The 25,970-nt window shown below is 40.7% G+C and overlaps 1 protein-coding gene across 4 annotated transcripts in view; it reads right to left on the reverse strand.

Moving 5' to 3' along the window:
- Window positions 1-25,970, reverse strand: part of SPIDR (scaffold protein involved in DNA repair) — a 480,368-nt gene that overhangs the window by 423,782 nt on the left and 30,616 nt on the right. For 2 of the 4 annotated variants that reach the window (XM_088469549.1, XM_088469551.1), the window contains exons 3-5: window positions 25,634-25,703; window positions 24,248-24,448; window positions 22,334-22,503 (exon numbers count right to left, since the gene is read on the reverse strand). In XM_088469549.1, the coding sequence (XP_088325675.1) occupies window positions 22,334-22,503; window positions 24,248-24,448; window positions 25,634-25,703 (441 nt within the window). The remainder of the gene's footprint in view (window positions 1-22,333; window positions 22,504-24,247; window positions 24,449-25,633; window positions 25,704-25,970) is intronic. The other 2 variants (XM_088469550.1, XM_088469552.1) reach the window with 1 other exon arrangement.

Genomic DNA, 25,970 nt, shown 5'->3' on the forward strand with positions numbered 1-25,970 from the left:
TTCAGGTCCTGTCTGGGGTGAATATTCGTATACATTTTCAAATCAATAAAATAAGGACATAATAGTTACAGTGGAAAAGAAAGAAAAATCAGCAATAATTGCACTCTATTGGCACCAATCTATTTATATATAGTCCCTGTCATCTGCACTAATGTTATCTTCAGTTGTTAGTATAACAAATCTGTCTAGATGAAGGAGTTAACCTTTACAACCCACTCAAAATACCTTAAGCCTTCTGTATACACCCCCCCCCTTCTCTAGCAAACACACACCCATTCGCTGATCCTCCTGTAACCTCCCACGTTAACCTGGAAAATTCCAGCACACCTTGCAGACAGAGAGAGCGCGCAAAGGGAAGGTATCTGCTGCCAGAAAAAAAAAGCACTGACTCACTTCCGGGCCCTAAAGTTACTGCCAAGGAATAAACAGAGAACACGGCAATCACGCTATCATTCACAGGCACAATAAACTATTAGTCGCCCACATGCTTGATTTAGATCAGCAGTCTGCAGCTCATCTCATGATAAAAATCAGAAACAAATCAGAAGACGGCAGTGAGGATTCTCTCTGTCACAATAAAAGCAGTGTTAGGTACATTGTGAGTGCAACATCTGCTAAAAATATACTTCAGTTTGAAATACTACATAAACAGTCACTTTAGATATCAGAGTCCTGAGCTTTGCCATAATCTTATTTCTTCCGATTCCCATACATTACCACAGAGTATTTGTTAACATTTTGGCCACTCCTATGAAAAGTATACTTACTAAATATAACGTATTTTTTATTGTACTACTGTACATGCCATATTATTAGGTTAAACGCTAAGGGGCCTATTTATTAACATTGTTTTTACTAAAATAATGTGAAAATGGGTTTTTACACCCTTTTCATATTTTAGTATCACATGAATTTACTAAAGGGCAAATGGAGTACAATTTGCAATATTCTACTCCAAACCCTAATTATAAAATTTTTAGTAAGCAGATCGCATTTTCCATAATTGTAATGGGAAATGTGATCTGCCCAAATGTACTAAAAATATATTGGGAAAAAATACCGGGGGAAGCCCTGTGATAATAACGCCACCAAGATATGGCGTTATCCAGAGTTTTTCCCGGTTGCCCGACTCCTGGTCTCCTCTGACAGGTAGGGCAGAGACGGGAGCTTGGCCCCAGTGATCAGCTCTGTGGTCTAAAGGCCGGTACACACTAGACCACAAGCTGATCACTGTCACAAAAAAAAAAAAAATCATTATTAAGGAAAAAAAAAACACACACGTAGCTGCATCCATGGACCGGTGATAGGTTTTCCGGTGATGTCCTCCAGGGCTCCGGTCAGCTGGACTCTGGGCTCCTGCACGGTGACCCTGGTCAGCTGCTACATAGAGCAGCTGACCGAGGTCACAGTGCAGGAAGACCAGCTGACCGGGGACTCCAAGGACATCACCGGAGCACCAATCACCGAGGTAAGTGTAATCTTAGCATGGGGAAGGTAGGTCGCAAGGGAGTGGGGGGGGGGGGGGTGGTTGCGGTATCCAGCGGTGGCACATGCGCAGACACATTCACCCTGTATTTTTCGGAAAGAAGTGTGAGGATGGGATTTACAGGGACAGAGCTTTATCGCAAGCTCTGTCCCTGCATGTGGATGTTAGTACATCCATGTGATGTTTCCTAAATTCGTATTCTTGTATTGGAGGAACCGATGCACTTTAAATCCCCCCCAAAATGGCGGCCACCAGACATTGAGGACAAACTACAAGGGATAATAACTACAGGGAGTTTCCTCTATGTTCTTTTTCATATAACAGGAAGAAACATGTGGGAATACTGCTAATTATACAGGACCGGAACTCAATGTATCTGACTGCTGGGAAGATTATGACCAGGACGCACTGCAACATCACTTACAGTTCCGGTCGTGACTTCTGGTTCCCGCTGAGGATTTGACAAGCGGGATTTGAATATGAAAGAAGGGATCTTTGAAAACCACGGAATGGGGGACATTTAGATGGAATGGGAGGACCATTAGGGTATGAATAGTGGCTAGAAAACTCTGTCTGGAAATAGGTTTTGTAGGATTATGACACAGGATGGGTATAAATACCCATGATATTGATGTCCTCAGTATGCCTTGACAAACATTAAGTCCAAATCGAAACGCGTTGGAGGCTAACAGGACCAGGAGGGATTGGCTCTTTACACCAAAGGACACTGGAGGTGATAATCCGGGGTTGCTTGATGCACTACCATATATGTAAGTTTTGTCTAATCTTGTTTAATCTTAAATGGACAACAAGATCTGGTGAGAGACCAACCAGTCCCTGTTATATGTTCCTTAATTGTATTTTTATTTTATATACGTTGAATTAAAAAATTCACCTACAATATATGGAGTTTCTCTTCCATCTATATATATTATTTTATTCTGTGTTAAAAAGTTGTGACAATATCACCCTATGTGAAATTTATGTACTTTTGGGTAAAACATACATCCAAAAAAAGGAACCAGAATATTAACAGACCAGTACTGTACCTTCTAGAGCCTGAGGACTTATTTGGTGATATATTTACATATTTTATTTCTGAAACTGGTGTTTTCTTAGATGATACCATTATATCACGGTTTTTGGGCTGCTTGATTGCACACTTGTGTTCCTGTCTCATCACATTTAGCACAAATAATTATACAATCTTATTATCAGAAGCTGATACCTATTTTTCCTACATTTAGATAATGTATATTCACTTTGATTAATTTCACGATTTGCAGAGCACGCAATAACTATAAATTAAAATGTTCTGGTTTAATGCGTCAAAATAGCAGTAAATTATAGCATTCTAGCAGAAAAATCCATTTGTGTGTAATGAAACAACAGAAATTCTAACAGTTTAAACATACAATATAACACCCCGATCGTGTATTCTTCTACTTTAATACTTTTTATTGCAGCAAACCCACTCCCTTCCCATTTCTACACAGTAGAACACTTATAAGACATACCACACTAGTCAAGACAAGTGCACAACCTGGTGTATAAACCCTGCACTCCGTAAAGATCTGCACTCCGTGAAAATTGCCAAAATTACATTTTGACAAAAAAAAAAAAAAAAAAAGAAAATTTTAATGATGTAGTTAAAGAAGCCACATAGGAAATCAATGAATGGTGTTATGTCAGCTGAATAGCTGTTTGTTCCAGGAAGTAATTAACAAGCAATAAGAAAAATCTAGGTTAATACAGATTAGCAGAACATCTGATTAACAAATTCTAATGACATCATAGAATTTACACAAATATAGGTCAGATGACTAAACAAAGGAGCAAATATGACGTCCAAAATGTAATGTATAACATAAGCCCGGTGAGTAAACCAACAATGATCGCTCATCTAGGATCATTATGACTTCTTGCTGATGATAGCTCTAACATGAAAGCAGCATAGGCTTTGCACAAGGAACAGCTAAAATACCTTTGTAACGTACATGGTACACACGCACATATATCCATACACAATATTCTTTTTCTTTATTAACCTTTTTACAATTTTACGCACACATGCTGTGGACACTAATGTAAATAATTTAAAAATCACTTCATATGGCTACTGTACAGCAGAATCTGGATGCACCACAGAATTTAGTCTACTAATGTCTGTGATTGTACAGGAGGAAAACAGCAGCTGTCCTCCACAAGAAAGACAAGCAACAGAGACATGTTTTATGGTGATAGATTATACTGTATCAGGTGGTATTCTAGAACATCCCATGAAAGCCTGATTTGTTTCAGATCTGGTAACTCAGAAGGCCATAGTATATGGATAACATCTATATCGTTCTAAATCCATGGCAGGCCACAAATGTTCACAGGATGGTTGTAATCCTGAAATACACCTCTCCAGTCAGGTAGGAAATGCATGCTGGGCTGAGGCTAATCACTCAATAAAAGTAGTATATAGCAGCATTGACCTATCCTTCCAATGAGTTTACTGAACCCAAACTATGCCAGGAAAATGCACCCCATAACCCTTCATTGGAGGAAACCAGCACTGTAGAATTCTTTAGGTTGGTGCCACATACTGTACACACGTGTCCATTTATTGACAACAAGACTGCCTCCAGGATTTCCCCCATGCTCTTCCCAATCTATGTAATGCCCTCCCACGCTTAATCAGACTGGACTCCAAAATCCCAGCCTTCATAACACTCCGATTCCTAACTTTGCAGTACTTTATGTGTTCACCCACATCCTCCTAAAATGTAGCAAAGCACGCTCTTATTTTTAGCTCTATATAATTCGCTGGTGTCAGAAATTATGTATACCAGTATATGTAAATTTGTTAACTAGTCGAAGACAGGATTGTGCTTATGTAACTTTGTTGTGTGTTTTATCACCTATGTACAATGCTACGGTACTCTTTTGGGGCCAATACATAAAAAAATACATATTTGGGGTCTATTATCCAGATTAATTAGTAATTAGGTTTTTTTGGGGTGTGGTATAAGAGATAGACAGTAATTAGTTAGACAATGTCTAGATAGAAAAATATATATAAAAAAAGAATCTTTATAAATAAAATTCTGAAAATTTGCATGTGCATATATAATCACCCCATTTGCTATAAAGCCCCTTAAAAGTTCTGGTGCAAACAATTACCTTCAGAAGTCACATAATTAGTGAAATGAAGTCCACCTGTCTTAAATCTTAAGTGTCACATGATCTGTCAGTATAAACACACCTTTTCTGAAAGGCCCCAGAGGCTGCAACACCACTAAGCAAGAGGCATTACACCATGAAGACCAAGGAGCTCTCTAAACAAGTCAGGGACAAAGTTGTTGAGAAGTATAATTCTGGGTTGGGTTATGAAAAAAATATCCAAATCTTTGATGATTCCCCCCAGAGCACCATCAAATCCAACATCATCAAATGGAAAGAACATGTTACCACAACAAACCTGCCAAGAGAGGGCCGCCCACCAAAACTCACAGGACAGGCAAGGAGGGCATTAATCAGAGAGGCAGCACAGAGACCAAAGGCAATCCTGAAGGAGCTGCAGAGTTCCACAGCAGAGACTGGTGTATCTGTGCATGTGACCACAATAAGCCATACACTCCATAGAGAGCTGGGCTTTATGGAAGAGTGGCCAGAAAAAAAGCCATTACTTAGTGATAAAAATAAGATGACACGATTTGAGTTTGCCAAAAGGCATGTGGGCGATTCCCCAAATGTATGAAGGAAGGTGCTCTGGTCAGATGAGACTAAAATTTAACTTTTCAGCCACCAAGGAAAATGCTATGTCTGGCGCAAACCCAACACATCCCATCACCCCAAGAACACCATCCCCACAGTGAAACTTGGTGGTGGCAGCATCATGCTGTGGGGATGTTTTTCAGCAGCAGGGACTGGGACACTGATTCGAGTTGAGGAAAAGACGGATGGTGCTAAATACAGGGATATTCTTGAGCAAAACCTGTTTCAGTCTGCCTGTGATTTGAGACTGGGACGGAGGTTCACCCTCCAGCAGGACAATGACTCGAAGCATACTGCACAAGCAACACTCAAGTGGTTTAAGGGGAAACATTTAAATGTGTTGGAATGGCCTAGTCAAAGCCCAGATCTCAATCCAATAGAGAATCTGTGGTCAGACTTGAAGATTGCTGTTCACAAGTGGAAACCATCCAACATGAAGGAGCTGGAGCAGTTTTGCCTTGAGGAATAGGCAAAAATCCCAGGGGCAAGATGTGGCAAGCTCATAGAGACTTATCCAAAGTGACTTGCAGCTGTAATTGCCGCAAAAGGTGGCTCAACAAAGTACTGACTTCAGGGGGGTGAATAGTTATGCACGCTGAAGTTTTCTGTTATGTTGTCCTAAATGTTGTTTGATTCACAATATAAAAAAAAAAAAACACAACTTCACAGTTGTAAGCATGGTCCGTGAATGAAATGATGCACACCTTCAAACAAACCATTTTAATTCCAGGATGTGAGGCAACAAAACATGAAAAATGCAAAGGGGGGTGAATACTTTTGTAAGGCACTGTATGCTACACACCAACCCTGAGTAACTGGACTACAGAGTGTGCTCCGTTCTTACCAAATATTATAGATTGCAGAGCTGTCTATCATATAGCAAGTTCTGTTTGCATACACATACATGAGAGCTTGTCTTTCTAATGCATCCCTTTTCTTTTCTTTTGTCACCTAGTTTGCTTTCCAAATATTGTGGGTCACAATAAACAATGGCTTGTTATCGGTTAGCTCAGTGGTTCTCAAACTGGGTTCCATGGCACCCTGGGTCCCACAGGACACTTGCTGCTGTGTTTGACGGCAGATAAGAACCACTTGGCCCATCTAGTCTTCCCCATTATTCTGCCACCAATAAGCAAAACCAGAGAAGGTGGCTGTCAATCTTTAAATATGTTGACAAACAGAAGTGCAAACCCTGTCCACCACCACATAACTGTACCCAAGGGTGACAGGTAAGCCCAATTTAAATGTTAATTTGTTCCTGAACTTCTCAATAAGAAACTTTTGACCTAGGGTGTGAAAAAATGTAGATACTATAGGGCACCTTGATTGTATGGGAAGCACTGTGTTAGCTTACAGTCCTTGTCAGCAATATGATGTGCAGGAGGCCACTGTGTTCTCTTCTGCTTTCAAAGAATAAAAAAAGAGAAGGGTGCTATTGCAGCGTAACACTGTTTGGCATGCTCAGTTCCGGTCAGGTGAAATCTGTAGCTTGTTGGTGATTTGCAGATTACACTGCGTAGTTACAGGAAACATCTGTGCTTTTCTGTTGGGTAATCCATGTGTGTTAGACCTGGGCAGAGGCATGTTCCTCTTTCTATTGTATGGATCATACACAAAAGCTAAGCAGCTTTCTGGACACAATGATCCAGTCTGCATAGTTATACCAAATCCTTTCTTTGACGCACAAGATTATACACATATAAATCTAGATGGTATCTGGTCAGAAAGGCGACATTCATAATGTTGACACCACAATGACATGGTTCATACTGTGGACAGACCATGTCGGCATCCTCAGAATGTAAACCTGTTCACAATGCCGACATCTGAACTGTCGCCATGTGAAATGTCGGCAGTCTGAGGAAGCTGACGGTTATGGGCCGCCAGGAGGATTAGGCTTTGGGGGAGGGTTAGTGATAAGGGGTTTAAAACTCACAGGAATGCCACTGCTAAGATATAGCCGCTGCAAATGATTCTCACGTGACTGCCGGGATGCGGAAGATGACGCTGGAGACGCTGAAGCCACCGGGTTAAAGCAAGACACCGCTAGATCACCAGGGCCTGTTTGTCAACAGTACATCATGTCGACATATCATCCATGTAGGCATGACGAATGTCGGCATGGTCACTGTCGACAGTGACCACATCATGACTGTCGACCAAGCGTACCCAACCGAAAGGTTAAAATGGTTTCTCTCCTCAAAGTGCTGCACAAATCATTTCCAATTCATGGGATACTGTAGATAGACTGAGAAATTATCATAAAAAATAAAAGCCATTGCTAATCAAAATGCTGCATCTAATTATGGAAGTTAGTAAACTAATATACCACTACCAGGTACTGCGAATGCAACTAAAAAGTATATAACTCAGAAAAGTGAAAGAAATCTTTACCGGGTACTTAAGTACTGTAAGGCAAATAACACAATTATATATCAAGTGTCTCTTGATAACATGACTGTTCGGCAGATGTACGCTGAAATATGTATACAAAATTACATGACTTGTCTATACAACATTACATATATTAAATAATTGCAATTAATATTAGTAATACATTTCACATATCCAGGATTATGAAAAAACATTTATTTTGTCAACTATAAATATTAGTTACAGCAATGTAACACTTTAGCTACAACCAGAACGCCGACACATTTTTCAGGAGAATTGTCAGACTTCTGGTAGTGACTCGTGCTGACTGTTACAGTAGCTTGCTTTCGTTTTTCAGAAGCCATAGTCCTTCTGTGTGTGTACGCCTGTGTGTCACAGTACAGGCCTGTACACGCTTACATAGCAACTATAATTAATAGCAAAACACCCTGCAGAATGTATAGAATGTGTGTAGGTGATGGGAACTTTTATGTTTGAGAACACGGAGAAGTGTTTACAAGGACAAAAACAACCTACTGTAGCAAACCGCAAATTACAAGAGTAGGAAACAGAGAAAATAGCCAAATAGGGATTAATGATTTTTAAGAAATGGTTATACAGTTCACACTTACAGCTGTCTCCAGAGCTAAACGAGCCTTTGAGAACTGTGTACCTCTTACTACAGGGCTGCTGCACATGTGTTACGCAGATGTCCTCATCTATGACCTCTGGAAAGCACTTTTTCCTTCAAATGTGACCAATCAGCATTTGAAACTACATGGGTCCATTCTTTAAGTGAGGTACAAAGATATATGAGAAAGGCACTCACATGGCTTCAAAAGGCAGAGCTCCAGATTCAACCAATAGAGAGATAAAAGGCGAGATACAGATATGAGCGATTTTATCCTCCAAGTGGCAGGGCGCTGACGCCAACACACAAAATGCTTCACAGTCACCCTACTACCAGTGGATAGAATCTAGGATCATATTTTAAAAATAATTAAACATTAGTTCTATGACGTAAGTTTTGCGATTTGCAATCTGATCCTACTCTTACTAAACAAAACAAACAAAACTTAATGCAGGGGCCCGTGGAGCTGTTCCCTTGTGCCCACCGATGGTTAGTGTAGTGCAGACCACAGCAAGTGCGATCCGCACTAGACAGAAAAACACTTGTACTACCCAGCGGCGGTTTGTTTGTTTTAGCAGCCAATGAGAGTCAGACAGACTAATTAAAATTGTAGGAGGGGGCAGTTATGGGACATAATTGTGTGAGGAGGGGGCAGAGTCTAAATACTGCAGTGGCCCTCGGGCTTCTTTGACTTTTTTTTTATGTGGCCCACACAGTCTTAAAGGTTGAAGACCCTTGACTTAAAGCATATTAAACATGTAGACTAATTAGATACTGTTTCTGGGGGTCAGAGGAGAAAAATATGGGGTCAGATCCAGTGGTCTTAAACCCAGACTAGTCAATGTGACATTAATGGAGCTTTATAGTTGAAGCTACTATGCCTCATAAAATCAGTTCTGTGCTAGCTACATTTGACTTTTCAACAAAATAAGCCATTGGAAGAGACATCATCTAAGCTTTTGATTATACAGGAGACGAATCCTTATGTTACTTTCAGCAAGCTCTCATGCGATGCATCAATTAGACATCTGAAACTCGTTCAGCCACTGTGCTTATCCAGGTTTTCATAGACTCCAAGAAGACTTATTCTATTATCATCTAAATGGCAAAAGCCAGCATAAACATGTTGCGAAGATTAATCTTTGGCCACAGTTTTACTCATAGCAGAGAGCGCGATTTACAACTTCAAATTAGCTTTAGGACATTGCTAAATGACTGCACAAATGGAAACATAGTATTACAATATAAAAGGATTAAAAACGAACACAATAGGAGATATTAATAACTAGTGCAGAGGTACCTGTAAAAGAAAGAAAAATGAGATGTAACTCCTAGTAATCAGTGGTTTGTTTTTAGTATAAAAGTTCCAGATTTTCATGCACTTATCATTAACATCAACACTATATTTAAACATGATCTGAATGCATTTTATACAGCACAACATTACATTTACCAAAGGGATACAAGCCTTACAGTGAAAATTTGGCAATGCACAGTAACCATAGCAATTGCAGACCTGTGCAAATCATACTCATTGTTGGCTACATTACTAGGAGATCATAAATTAGCAGCTGTAAAGCAGGATCCTTTAAAATCAGAGACCTTGTTCAAATACAAATCCCAAATACATCTATTTCTATGAATGTTGGAGAGCCACAGGGTACCAATCTTGGCTATATAAAACAGTTTTTTGTTTTTTTAAAGCCTGCCTCCCCCCTAGTGCCTAGCCCTAACCTGCCCCCATAGCCTAACCCTAGCCTCCCCCAGTGCCTCGCCCTAACCTTCCAGTCTCACAGCCTAACCCTATTGTCAACACTCAGAATGTCGACATGTTGTCTGTCAACATTTTGACATCCTAACAATCGACATTGAAAATGTCGACCTATTGATTACATCCCACCCATCATAGTTTTTCCAACTTTGCTGAAATCCTGCAGGGTTGAAAAGCTATGAGCATGCATGGATGGCTGCTGCCCATGTGCATTTCACATTAATCCTTTCACCGGCAGCGATACATAACACACAAGATGACTATGAAGAGAAGGGAGACACTGTCGGATCTCAGCCTGCACGTGAGTATTGGTAAATACTGGATGTAAAATCCGAATATATAAATACAAATGTCCTGGCTGACTGAATCAACGCCCAGCTCAAACCCCTGGACCTAGAAACATGAAAATCAGGGAATATATTCCCTTCCATGATGTAGGCACCCACTAAGCAGGGGTTTTTAGCAATTCGACTCCTAAGGGCTGAAAAGGGGTAAAATGTTTCCTCTTGACCGAGGTGATTGGAAGACAAAGCAACATGGCCCAAGTGCTGTGGCTGCTCCAGGAGGGATGGAATATTCAAATAGGAGAGCCACACCAACTGCCAGTGATGTTTGGTGTATTTGGGGTGACAGTTGGTGTGGCTCCCCTATGTGAATAATGGACTGTGCTGCAGCCCCACCTCTGGAGCCACCACTGTTAACACTAACTTTTTATTTTTAGAGAATTCACTTGCTTTGTATCTGGATATTGAAAACTTCCCTTAATTTGGTTTATAAAACGGTACTTCACTTGATTTATGATTTGGATTTCGAACATGACAAATGAGTGTTTGAATGTTAATGGGGAGATGATGCCTCACAATACTGCCCACATCACAGGGGACGGAGCCTGCCTGTTCCTCTCCTATCTCACGTATGACTCTCAGCTAATGTCTGGGTGAAACCGGGCATATAAGCTAGCAATAAATATTGCTGCAGAATAAAATGTTACTAAACAAATATATCCTGCAGCTTTTTATCAGTAAATAGAACCCTAAACAAAACATTGAAAAAATATGGTAAGTTTCACAGAGAGATTGGGGGAGGTATTCATGAAAGCTTGGAGACAGATAAAATTGTGAGATAAAGTACCAATCAATCTGCTCCTGTCATTGCACAGGTTGTATTTGAAAAATGACAGAAGCAAAATGGATGGTATTTTGGGGCCCATTTATCAATGAGTTTTATCATACTGCACGCAACGAGTTATTAAATTCATTGCATATGATAAATGCTGCTCCCAACTGTCATTTTTCAAACAGATGAAAGTTAAGAGCCGATTGTCTGAGGCATCATTATCATACACAATGAGTTTTAAAACTTGTTGCATACGATAAAACTAGTTGATAAATGGGCCTCTTTATCTTTCATGAGTTACCTTGTACTTGCTCAGTTAATAAAGCCACCTCATGATTCATTGTACATAATACTGTAATAAAAACAGCTAAAGGAAGCTAATCCCACTAATGATGTAAATACAAAAGGAGCCCAAAATCTAGGAATATTAAAAAAGTTCTATCAGGAAATGATGAACATTGAACCCTACATGAGTCACCTACAGTATCTAACGTAACCAAAAGAACAATAAGACCACTATTAGAAAGGTGACCATTACAAAACCATCTGTGCATGATTGACAGCTACACAAGTAATTTCTATTTCATCAATACAGTTTTTGCACCATAATGAGATCAACTAATACAATGTCACTTCAGACATAACCTTCCAGGATATTGCCGGGGCTTGCAGCTCGACCCGGGTCTCAGCTATGTGTTAACAGACCCGAGTCAATGGCCCTACTCAGCACCAGGGTTTTTCCCAGGTAGTGTGAACGGTGCAACACAGATTTTTTAGACCCGGGTTGTGCTGGAAATACTTGATTGACTGTTTGGGGAGCTGCAAGAACTAGAGCACATGACAGTGGAGCAGGCACGGTTTCCAACACCATGGCTCACTAAGGAGTCAAACATTTGCAACAGCTTGAATGGCGTCTCCACCTATTATCCAGCAGCCAAGTAACCACCCGATTTTTATGAGCTCATTATTGTGAGCTGGAAAAAAAAGCATCTTCTTTCAATGACTCACACTGAATGCCACGGCAGACACGGGACCAATGTGAACATGGTCGACCTGGGTATTTCCTGGGTCCAAGGTGTAGTATGAAAGGTAGTCCCTAGCTGAAATATGGGTTGAAGCAGTGTTTGAAAACCTGCGTCTGTGTCCCGGCTCATGTCTGAAAGGGTTATTAGTAGGGCATATTTGTACAATGTGCAGTCACAGTAAGGCACCACTGTAATGCAGCCATCAATTTCAATTGTGCAGAAAGGATAAAGCATCAAATTTCCACAAGATGATGCATGGATGATGGTGGTGGTGTAAAATGGCATCTCAGGTGTTTTACTAGAGCAATCCATAGACGATCAATCCATAGACAATCAATTTGTTTCAGATATGATACCAGAGAAGCCCATGACATATGGATATCATTGGTGTTACACTTCTCAAACCACTTGATGATAACACCTGTACTGTAGAAGGGGGAATGATTGCCATGGAAGAAATCTCTCCATATCAGAAAAGATATGATGCAACATGCAGTGAATATAATCACTTAGTATATAATCACTTAGTACCACAAAATAACAATTCCCACTGACCTTGCTTTTTAAAAGGGAATGACTGCACCTAAACCATGCCAGGAAAATGCAACCCACAACACTTCAGAACCACCAGAACAAGCATTGATTCATTTGATCAAATCATTTTCATCAACTGCTCGGAAATCCACTGCCTGTGTTGCATTACATCACCAAACTTAAGTCCAATGGAGCCCCGTAATGCACACCCAGCACTCAGGACTGATACTCTACAGTACTGTGGCCATGCTGCTGTCTCCTTGTCTTGAGTCTGACTGCACCATCTTTCAGGCAATATTTATTGGGAAAGATGGCGCCTGGACAGGAGTTAGCCACGACTATGGCACTGTGCAAGAGTTTTTGCTCTCTTCTGTGCATGTACCAGATTTCCAAATATATCACCAGAAAGATGGTACCACCAGGAACAGGCCTAGAGGGCACTTTGCACAGACTCCCCATCTCCCTTAAAACATCCCTGCTGAACTCACAAAAAGCGTTTTGCCAGGTGTGCTAAATTGCTTCTCCACTGCAACCACACTGCTCTGTAGAGAATTCTATACATGGTACTGACCATTCTGGTTGAATAATAAAAGTGGTCATACGCAGTTCATCATCATATTTACCCATACAAGCACATACTGAAAGGGCAAATTAGCATGGCCGGTCAAATTACTGCATAAACCTGCAGATGTGTCTACATACATCTAGCCTCCTTGCACGTTAAACAGAACTTCTTGTCACGCGATGCCAGGGTGTAACTCGGAAGCGTCAAGAGTCTTTTATGCTACTTTTTACCTTAAAATTAGTTTTATTGTGTGCGTCTGCGGCTATATCTGCATACAAAATGCTACGTTAGAGTGTCACAGCCACTGCACGAAAAAGGGGTGTGACCTCTCAGGGGAGGGGCTTGGTCTCATGACACCCCCCCTTTTTAAACACTTTAGAAGGCTTGCCCAGTACACATGGACATTCTGGGCTGCCCCAAGCTCTCCCCGTACTGTGAATAATTGCTGCATCAATTCACCCACTGCACAGTGCTCTCACCATCCTCCTATCAGCAACTGATTACCGCTTCGGGACACTGCGGGGAGAAGGGGGATGACGCTGTCATGGAAAGGTGCAGCAGCACAGGGGGAGGCCAGACGCTGCAGGCTCACCGACGTCATGCTGCGATCAGCAGAGCGCTAAGGTTTTGCAAAGCGGCGCGTCGCCACCGCCAATCGGCTGTAGCATGCCAGTGGGTGCACTGCAAGCGATCTAGCAGGACCCATACATGCTCAGAACACAAATGTACGCATCAGGTTTGTGTAAATCTCTGAATCAGGCCCAGAAACACAAAAATATATGGATTGGTGGGATCAGAGGGAAAGGTTTATTCAAGCATATGGTACAGAAGCCTTCCTGTGAGCGCCCCCAGCCGCCCCACCAGACACATCAGATAAAGAGATGCCATCCTCTGACTGTTCAATGTAAAGTAGCTTTACAGTAAGAAAACTAAAAAGGTAGCGGTGTTCCCAGAATTCTCAAAAGAGGTTTCGTATTTACAAATATCGGACATCCAGCTTCCTTAAGCCATGTTGTATCCAGCAAGACCGAATACTGCAATAACTGTCCTTATCTTTCTTATGTGCATATCCACGATTTGTAGATACTAGCCTGCGTGTATTCCCTAAAGTTCGTGCCACAATATATAGCTATGGCTGAGTTGTTGTTCACTGTAGGGAATAGCTGGTTCAAGTAAGGTAATTACAATAACTGGACAGACATGAGAATAAGTATATGAAATTATTTGGGCAACTTAGAGACTAATTTGAATGTTTAATTTCCAGTATTTGAAGCTTAGGAAAGCCCATGGGGCACAGATTACAATGAGCGCGCCTTTATCACTCCCACCCCTGTAAAGAGGCTTCAAAAGGCAATTGAGTGACGTAAATATCAAGTGTGTAAAGGGGTCATGTGAAGCAGACCTGGTTAAATTAATGAATAGTGTTATGGGCTGTGCATGAGAGGCCACAGCATGTGCCAAATAGAGTGTACCTTATTCCCTCTGGATAGGAAAATTCTGTAATCGTATCAGGTGTCCTAAACGCAGAAGGGAAACTGGATCTTTCTGCCACTCAATACGATACTGCCAGTGAGTACATAAAATCTGTGTAGATATAACGTAATGTACATAAAATATGGGCGTTTCCATCTCTTTATTCAACCCCATGGTCTACATGTTTGGCCTATGACTAAATAAAGATCTGCAAAGTGATGTAAGTAAATATGTTCTTAATCTGCTAACTTTGAGCAAATGTAGTTATTGGATGGCATTATCTCAATATGCTTGATGCACTACAGTATTTTCCATCCTAAATGGATTAGATAAAGAAAAACTTGTAAAACATGTATCACACAATATATATGCTTTGGGTATAACACAATAGTGTATATGTACTCATTTTCTTCTTCACTTTGCTCAAAATTTGAAATAAGGGGGTCTGTCTTGTAAGGTACCTCCATGCTATAATGTGAAATATTTGTTACTGTCACAAACTGTCAATACCTGTGATTACAAAACATAAGACTTGTTCATTATATGTCTAGTAAGTGGAGTGATTTACAGTAAGTCCTACGTTACAGACCATTAAAAACTATATAAAAAATATTCCATTATCTAATAAAATTATTATAAACAGTAATATGAATTACATTTTGTTGTCCCCATCAGGGACTATAACTTATCATACAGTATTCCATATATTTATGTGTTATTAACCTAAACTACCATTAGGTTGATAATAGGAGATCATTGTTGGAGGATAGTGGTTGTGCAAACTGTATTTAGAGATTTGGGGCCTATGTAAGAGCCAACAGACATACAATTTCTGAAAATCATGCGAAAACAGCAAAACAGATTAATAAATAGGTCCCCAAAATCTGAAATTGAAAATAAATAGTGCTTTGCAAGTACTGTACAGCATGCAAACAAATGATAAATTTGACTTTTGCAGATAAAATGTAGTCAGTATATACACTAGCAGGAGACAAGCATATACAAAACTACTAACATCTGGAGGAAAACATGGAGGAGATGGTCTTTGGATGAAGTGGAGTTTACAGAACTCAAGACAGGGTTCTAAAAGAGTGATTTAGAAGTTTAGTGAAATTCTATGTAAGGAGGGAAATATTCTACCATGTTGCACAGTCAAAAGCACCAAAATTTGGGGACTGAATATGTAATTCAAAAAAAAAAGTACAGAGTGAAATACGACTTGCAGCACTATGATTTTAACAGTCAAGGAAATGTTAAGTAAAAGGGGAATATATACTTTTAGCAGAATATTAGGCTGTGGGGAGACAAGTGGCATAGCCAGAGATCAGAAACCCAGAACTAACCGCATGGCACCCACAAATGAAACACAATAGATGGAAGCAGCACAGGGAAAGACATAGGATGAAAATAACCAAAATATTTTTTATAAAATCAACAAAAAACAGATGAAACTGCACTAGCAAAGTAAATGCATTTGCAAATTATGTGACACTACTTATTGAAAAAGCTACTGTTAGGTCCATATATATTTGTCCTCTGTACTCTACCACAATGGATTTTAAATTAAAAAACGGAGATGCAATTCTTTAGATTTAATTCAAGAGGTTGAATAAAAGTATTGTATGAAACATTTAGGAATTGCAACCATTTTTATACATAGTCTCCAATTTTCAAGGGCATAAAATGTAATTAGACAAATTATCATAATCATAAATAAAATGTAATTTTTTTTAAGCATTTTTATTGAAGGTTTTCCAATAACAAGAGAACACAGAAAGACACATAATACATTGCAGTACAAGCAATCAGCAAAATGAGGATACAAGCACAGATAGAGAACTGATAACTTATAGGTGTGATGCACAAATATCTAAACATGTAATAATAATATAAACAGGGCTATGCTATAGCAAGAATAATAAAAGAGCACATTAAATAAGTACTGTGCAGGGCCGGCTTAACAATGGGGCAGATGGAGCTGCAGTTCCAGATCTCCATCAAAATAGGCCCACAGCATCTGCTGTGCTGCTGCTGTAGAAAGGAAAGAAGAATTTGTCCATCTGTAATGTGAAGCATCGTCCAATTAACTTTACTGAATTTGGCTGAATCTGAGCAGATAGTATATCCTTATACACTTCAGAATTCATCCGGCTGCTTCTGTCTTGTCACATCATCAATAAACACTAGTGACCCAGTGCCACTGGAGGCCAAGCATGCCCATGTCATCACACTGCCTCCACTGTGTGTTATAGATGATGTGGTATGCTTCGGATCATGAGCCGTTCCAAGCCTTCTCCATACTTTATTCTTCCTATCATTATGGTACAAGTTGAACGTGGTTTCATCTGTACAAATAATGCTGTTCCAGAACTGGGCTGGCTTTTCTAGAGAATTTTTGGCAAAGTCTAAAATGGCCTCTCTATTCTTGAGGCTTACGAATGGTTTGCACCTTGTGGTGAGCCCCCCATATCTGCTCTTGTGAAATCTTCTCTTTATGGCAGACTCTAGGAGGGTGTTCTTAACTTGGCTGGATGACTGGTCTCTTTACCATGGAAAGGATCCTGCGATCATCCAACACTGCTGTCTCCCATGGGCGTCCCGGCCTTCTTGTGTTGCGGAGCTCACCAGTGCTTTCTTTTCTTTCCTCAATTTACCAAACTGATGATTTTGCCATTCCGAAGGTTGCCACCATCTCTGATGGATTTTTGTTTGCTTTTGCAGCCTAAGAATGGCCTGTCTCAATTGCATTGATAGCTCCTTTGACCGCATGCTGTGGCTTCACAGCAACAACTTCCAAATGCAAATGCCACATTCAACTCCAGACTTTTTACCTGCTTAATTGAGAATGAAATAACGCAGGTATAGCCCACACCTGTCCATGAAACAGGGTTTGAGTCAATTGTCCAATTATTTTTGGTCCCTTGAAAAAGAGGAGGCTACATAAAAAAATGCTGTAATTCCTAAACCCTTGCTCCAATTTGGATGTGAATACCCTCAAATTAAAGCAGATAGCCAATACTATAGTCATTATATAACTGTAACGAATAGGTTTTGGTAAACAGCTAATATACCAAAAATTGTGGCAATGTCCAAATATATATGGGGACCTAACTACAGTAATTTTAATCTGTTTAGTAACTTAATATAGTAAGGAGTATTGGTTAGATACCATTAATTATGCGTGTTATCAAGCAGCTGGTTACACACAAAGTAAAAGGTCCTAAAAAACCAGGAGTTCTGCCAACTAAGATTGGCACTACCCAGAATAGAGTCTAATGCACCAGTGGCTTTCACTAAAGGAGCCCCCCACAAGGGGAATTGGGCTAGGCTGTGCCTTGTATGCAGATCGCGTCCATCTGTCTAGTTATCTAGTATGAAAGGCTGGTATACGGATGTGTCCACATACATCTAGCCCCCTTGCGTGTTAAACAGCTCTTCTAGCTGCGCCATGCCATGGCATGACTCTCTAGCACCGAGTGTCTTTTCATGCAACTTTTTCCCTTAAAATGTGTCTTATTCGCAACGTGATGTGAATACGATGCACAAAGAGCTTCTACTCCTTAAAATGATATGCGGCGTGCCTATATTCTGTGTGCGACTGCGGCTCTATCTGCATATGAAATGCTACGTTACAGTGTCACAGCCAATAATACTGTAGCGTAGCATTTCGCATCCAGATACAGCCGCAGTTGCACACAGAATATAGGCATGCCCCATATCATTTTAATCAGCAGAAGCTGCTTGTGCTTCCTATTTGCATCACTTTATGAATGAAACACATTTTAAGGGAAAAAGTCGCATGACAAGACACTCTGCACTAGGGATGTGCAGTCTCGGATAGGTTCGAGTTTGCACGTTGAGTTCGGATTTTTCCCTCCAAAAAAACGGAACTCAGAAAGAGGCAAAACGTCATTTTGCATGGACGAACATCATCATTCCTGGTCCAGGAATGATGATGTTCGTCCATGCAAAATGACGTTTTGCCTCTTTCTGAGTTCCGTTTTTTTGGAGGGAAAAATCCGAACTCAACGTGCAAACTCGAACCTATCCAAGACTGCACATCCCTACTCTGCACTACCAAGTCACACGACACTCACGCGTTATGTGTAACGAGACTTGTAGCGCACGGAGGATAGATGTATGTGGACACATCTGTAACTTGATAAAAGTTCAGGCTTGGTGCAGGTATTGGAGAAGAGTTAGGCAGGCCAAGGTTTAGTATCAGTAGTCACTGCAGCGGTGCCAAGGGAGGAGATGGAGAGAGTTGTCAGAAACAGTCCAGGTCAGAAAGGAGGAATCAATCATGCAACAGGCTAAATAAGAGAGGAGCTGGAGCACAGGATGTGTGCCTAATACTCTGGCAGTAAAAATGACAGCCACAGTGGTTTAAAATGCTGGACCATTTAAATTTGGTGGCAGGGGTCACATGCCCACAGCCACAAACTCTCAGAAAAGACACAGACCCACCCTACAGAACAAATTATTATTGGCTATATAATTAGCAAAGACAACCAGCTATTACATGAAAACATTTAAATACAAAAAGGATTATATCCTTTCAGCTTCACTAAGTTTATTACAAATGTAATTACCTACTGTAGGTGCACAATAGAGTCCTAAAAAACATTCAGTAAAAGTGATGCTGAAAATGAAGTTTTTACCAGCTCTGTCCTATAGCAGAAGTGAAGGAAACAGATGAATAAATAAGGGATTCTGGCACCCTCTGCAGTGTAAAGCAGATACAACCAGCTTTATCTGCCTTCAGTAGCTGCAAAGAAAACCGGAAACTATGCTAATGATTAACTTCGCTTGGAGGACAAAAGCACAAGCAGGTGAAAGGTGATGTACAACTGACTGCGACATATCATAAGGACAAAGTCCAACCAGGTAATCAGTGCGCTGACATTATGGTCTCTTGAGAACATCCTGACAACACAGGGTCATGCAGTGACCAACGTCAGCGCATAACAATAGGTATGCATCCTATAATATTCATCTAGAGTAAAATATAATAGAAACCTATTCCTGATTAAAAAATATAATGGTTATAATAACAGAAAAATGTATTAAAAACTCGGACATAAGCTTAGTCCTGTAGCAGCACCAAAGTGCACTGGGTCGATCCCAGCAGAAAGGTAGCGATAGACTGACCAACCAGAAAGGCAACGCTTGCGTTTCAGTGTATGGCATGTAATTGGCAGATTACAGAAGTCCCTTCTCCTTCAAAAGAGATTTATATGAACAGTATTTCTTAATTGCACATTTAGGGTAATCACTTTATTTTCACATTTTCACCTGCTATTGTAAAAATTAAAATTTTTAACTGCAATTGTAAAAATTAAGTATTCGGGCAATTCATCACGGAGGTAAAGCAGGAGATATCACAGATATCTTCTACTTCCCTTGCTCTTGTGGAATGGCCTGGTGTCCCCATACATTGGTATGGGTACAGAATTCATCAAGCTCCGAAAATATAATATTTTCGGAGCTCGAGTGCGGAAGCATTCGCCATCTTCAGATACGCTCTCCTTCCCCTCCTTTCAGATCCCTCCACCCCTGTCCAGCTCCTTCCGCCGGACGTCGGGCACTTGTGCAAATGCTTGACCAGCAGGTCGTGCATGCGCACTCCCGTCCCGCGCACTCCCGAAACGAGCAGTGAAAAGATTCACTGCTCCAAAAAGGAGCAGTGAAGCCGCTTGCGGGGCAGCGGATTTTTCCATCAGCTGTCACCGTGCCAGACAATGATGAATTGCTCTGGGATCTGCGGCGATAATTATCATGAATAGGTCCCATAAAGCGTAACAACCCCCAAACATCATTGTTCTATATGGGGTACAGTAAATGATCTCGCAGTAGATAGAACGGACAGATAACAAATGAGTCCCAGTCTTGCACACCTCCCATTTTGTTAGAATAATTTAGAATTGCTTTTTATTAATGATTACAGCATTGGAAATGTACAGATGCAGGAAGGAACGTTGCCAGCTCATACACTTCACATATATCCTGGAGACAGATCATCAAAATCTGGAGCTGTCAATTGAATCATACTATTTTTTTCTTTCAGTAAACGCTTTCTTTAGAAACCACAGGAAATAGAGCAATGTGTAAATAAATCACTAGTCGAGTAACATTTAACAAGGTCCCTTATAGATATTGCGCTTTGTTTCTCTTTTGCTTTCAGTTACGTTTTAGGCAAGCTGTGATTGGCCTTTTTTCACGGTAACTTTGAGTAAAGTCATATTAGTGTAACAGGCTACGTCACCCATTCCCCTATGATCTGACAGGTATGTGTTACATTGTGCTATCTGTGGGACCGCTGTTTAAACCAGACAGTGAGTTTAGTTTTGATACAAACAAATACAGAACTGTGGGACACTACTGCCCTCTGCTGTTATTTTCATATAAACAGCTACTGCATCATCGGCTTCATTTTTATTAGCCTTACTTTTCAATAGCTAACATTAAAACACTGCAAAAAAACAGGCAGGCGGAGCAGCACAATTGCCATTTATGACAACATGTCATAATTTCTGTACCGTTTCTCTTGTTTTACAGGTGAACACATGGCTGACATGGTGGAAATGACTGTTTAGGTCTTTGCTGATTTAGTAGGTGGGCTTTCCCTTCAAAACCAAGGGCCATCAAAACCAAGGGCCAGACTCATGAAAATAGGTATACATCTATTTTTGCATCTCTGACAGTGTTCCCTACTCTAGAAATCTTGGTTACAAAAATGGGTATTCCTGTCCCGCAGATCATAAACCAGAAAAGAAAGAAGAGCAGTTGTTTTGATATAATGCACTTATATTAACTTTTATTAAAAGAATAGAATAGATTCTCCATGTTAATAACATCAGTGAAATTTACAGACATAAGATACAGTAAAGAAAGTGATAAGTATGAACAAAGTGATTGATTGTATACTAGATTTATTAAGCTACTGATAATATGTGCTTAATAAGTGTGGATCACGTTATTGTGATTGTTTTCACTTTACTGGATTTGCATGATCTTCACTTATAACAGCAATAACTATAATTTAAGTTATTTTTATTAAATTTATATTTCAACTAGCTGTACCCGGCGTTGCCTGGGTTTAAATATTATTTGTTTAAGATTATGTGATGTCCTCCAAATCCATCCAGTGGAAGCCCCAGAACAGGCTTCCTGGGTCAAATTTCTGCCAGGCGCACTCCGCCGTGAGGTCCAACCCGGGACTCCAACCACTCCATTAGACATCCCAGACCAATTGTCACCCCACTATGAAGTTTTCATCCAAATCCATCCAGTGGAAGCCTCAGTACAGGCTCCCCGGGTCAAAGTTTTCCTCAGCGTACACCAACAGGAGGTCTGACCGAGACCCTAGCTCCCTAAAACCTAGCCAGTTTCCAACTGGACCAGATCGCGTTGATTTCATCCAAATCAGTGCAGGGGTGTCCGAGTGCATAACCGGACAGACAAATAAACAGACAAATTAATTTTATATATAAGATATACCAAGTATTTGACTTTCACTATTTCCACTTTATCTACTCAGAAAAATGTCCATGTGATAAAACTTCATGAATCAAGCAGTAAATCAAACAGGACTTACTTTAGATGGCTCTGTCTCACTCTGCTGCTGGGACACTAATAGGTCACTGGACACGGACTCGGAGTCTGAGATCTCCACTGCGCTCTCAGCAGCTTCAGACACACCGCACTTATCTCTATCACAATCAATATCACTGTCATCCTGCCAGTCAGTAATGGAAGGAACGTCACCTGGGGAAGCATAAAGACACAGAAAACATAAAATAAAATTGCAAAAAAAAACACAACATGATATACATCAACTAAAAGAGACAGACATGATGGCAATATAATAATTATGACTGCAAACTCACAATTATTTCTCACTTTGGGAAAAGTTAACTCATACAGACACATTCAAGGTTTTTTTATTGTGCCCAGTAAATACACAAATATAGGTATATTTGCATAACATAGGTTTTCCATGTGTTCTACTTTGCCATCCACATATAAGTAACAAACCATAAAAAAGGAAAATAAGCTATTGATCATCTAAACTAAGCCTATGGTTTGGCCAACTGAATATTAATCTTGTACTATACCCAATCTCCTGTACTCGCATCTAGGTATGTATATTTTACTTCAGCGTGGATCTGCTATTTATATTAAAGGTGGATCATCACTAGCGGGGCAGATGTATCAAGTCTTTAAAAGAGATAAAAAGGAGAAAAGTACCAACCAGTCAGCTTCTAGCACAGCCTGTAAAATGACAGGAGCTGATTGGTTGGTACTTTACCTCTCTCCAAGGCTTAGTACATCCCCCCCCAGGCATGGGTTAAAGTGGGCCGTAACGGGACTGCATTCCATCATTTCTATTTGGAGACGGAACCAGTTCCGCCTCCTCCGACCTACTTTAGCCTGGCGCCGCCCGGACCGGAGGCAGCGGGCGCAGGAGAGGGGCTTAAGTTAAGTATTGTTTTTATTTTTGTTTTTTTGTGTAAGCCGCTCCATATTGGGGGCACTACTAGTTGGGGCCATTACTATTGGGGGACATTAGTACAGGGGTCATTACTATTGGCACTACTACAGGGTGCATTATTTCTACAGGGGCATTGTTTCTACAGGGGGAATTACTACAGGGGGGCACAGCATAAGAGGCACCACTACTGGGGTCACTGAATAAGGGACACTACCACTGGGGTCACTGAATAAGGGACACTACCACTGTGGGCACTGCATAAGGGGCACTACCACTACTGGAGGCACTGCATAAGGGCCACAACTACTGGGCTCACTTCATAAGGGACACTACCACTACTGTGGGCACTGCATAAGGGGCACTACCACTACTGGGGGCACTGCATAAGGGGCACTAGCACTACTGGGGGCACTGCATAAGGGGCACTACCACTACTGGGGGCACTACCACTACTGTGGGCACTGAAGGGGTACCAATACAATGGGCACTACTGTGGGCATTATGTGTAAGGGGCACTACTGCCGTGGGCATTATGTGTAAGGGGCACTGTTACTGTGGGCATTATGTGTATTAGGGGCACTACTACTGTGGGCATTGTGTATAATGGGCGCAAATGTGGGCATTGTGTATAAGGGGCACTGCTGTGTGTCATAGATGAATAAGGGACACTACTACTGTATGTGGTGTAATATGAATCAAGGGTGAATCAAGATTGTGCTACAGTGTGGCGTAATTTGAATTGGGAATACTATTGTGTGACCACATCCTGACTTAAGACCACACCCCTTTTTTTCAGCGCACGCAGTCCCTTTCTTTTTTACAAAAACGCAGAGGGGGGGGCGGGGGCGTTGGAGTTCCACCACTTCTCTAGTACCACTTCAAGCACTGCCCCCAAGTCTGTAAAAAAAATAATAGAAGACCTTAGGCTTCCAATGCTAATGTATTTATTTGCAATTCAGGTTGTAAGTGTAGAGATTGGAGCACTATGATGCTAGCACCTTTTACAGAGAGACTTACTCCCACTGCAACCCTGTGTAGAGAAAGGCATATCTATGTCCTGCGATCTCTGGGTATTTTCAGGGGACAGCTCAGCAATGTCTGGCTGTGAATTTGATTCTTTGCTGCCATCATCAGATGAATCATTATCACTGGAACTCCAAACTATGTCCGCCGGATCTCTCAGGCTTTCATCTGCTGAGGTTTCTGTAAGAAAGAGGACTGCACATTACAAATGTAGTACACAGCGTATGCCGAAGGGATTGTTTCTTAATCAATTGTAAGTATTCTAAACACAAAACCACGAGCGATCAGCCGCATTGGGCTGTGATACTCAATGTAGGGATCCAAGTGAATCATACTGTAGGACAGGTCTGTGGCTCTCCAGCTGTTGTGAAACCATAACTCCCAGCATGCCCTGCTACAGTTTTGCTATTAAGGAATGCTACAACTCTGGCAATGCATTCTAGGACTTGTAGTTTCACAACAGCTGTAGAGCCACAGATTGGCCAGGCCTGCTGTAGGGTAATGAATAAAAAAAAAGTCTGCAAATATTTCACAACAGTAATAAGAACAAACAAACATTCTAATAGACCTGGTAGATGGCCTTAGTTGACCAAAGGTGGGTATCGCATGAGTTGCATAAAACTATGGCACAGTTAAAATTAACATTTTGCATTTAAGGATAATGTATGTTGAAACACCTTCTGTAAAAACAGATGAATAAACGGCCCAATATGGGTACTAGCACTGTTTAGGGTCCGGTACTGTCTATTAGCAGAAAAGCCGTAAACATGCAGACGACTGATCGTATATTTGCAAATGTGTGCGAGATGACTGTGTCTTAATTACAAATAACAGGCAGTTTTAATTAGTACATTGTGTGGGGTGGGGCTTTTCTCTAGCTCTATTTAATGATTTTCCTAACACCACAAATCTTTAACATGGAAGACAGACAGACTGGCACCAGGATTAGACGATAAATATTCTGTAATCAGTTCAGGTATAATGGTGAGAAGGGAAGAAAGGAAAGCCATATCAGTCCCAAACGGCAACCTAACATTTGCCAGGGTAGACAATTAAAGAGAAAAGCTATTCCCGATACATCCGAAAAGCCTTAAATAGTGTGGCCAATAAAAAATTAATATGAAGGGGTTTCATAAAACTCATATTTATGAGAACAACTAAGGACAAGAATCATGAAAATATTTCCCAAAGAAAATGTCCTATGTGCTGAAAACAATGATAGATTTATTGTCCTCTCTTGGACCACATTAGAACATCAATGAGTCATCTCAAACTATTCATCCTAATCATCGCTGTGTCAGTGCTACTGTGTCATAACCCTTCATAATATTTAATATATTAGAATAGAATGCAGTTCAAATAAGAAGAGATTTAATTTACCTTCATCAAATGCAAATGACTTTGCTAAATGCCGGACAGCTTGGGGTTTTCTTTCATAGGACCTAGATGCCTACAGAATAAACAGAAAAAAATATTTATGATAAATTTCTGCTCATTTGCCTCAGAGGTCATCATAGGTATCCAGCAGCCTATAAGAGGCTTCAATGCTACTTTCACACTTGCCTATGTAGATGGACTTTTTTATTTGATTTCTATTCAATATCAATCAGTGATCCCTATTCTCAAGGTGAGGGCAGTACTCATGAGAATCAGGTTGCAGATATGGCAAAAAGCACTGTAGTTCTGGAATACCAACTACTAGCAAGCAGAATCAATG

This window comes from Taudactylus pleione, unplaced genomic scaffold (genome assembly GCF_031769625.1).
Source record: "Taudactylus pleione unplaced genomic scaffold, aTauple2 ptg000093l, whole genome shotgun sequence".
NCBI lineage: Eukaryota > Metazoa > Chordata > Amphibia > Anura > Myobatrachidae > Taudactylus > Taudactylus pleione.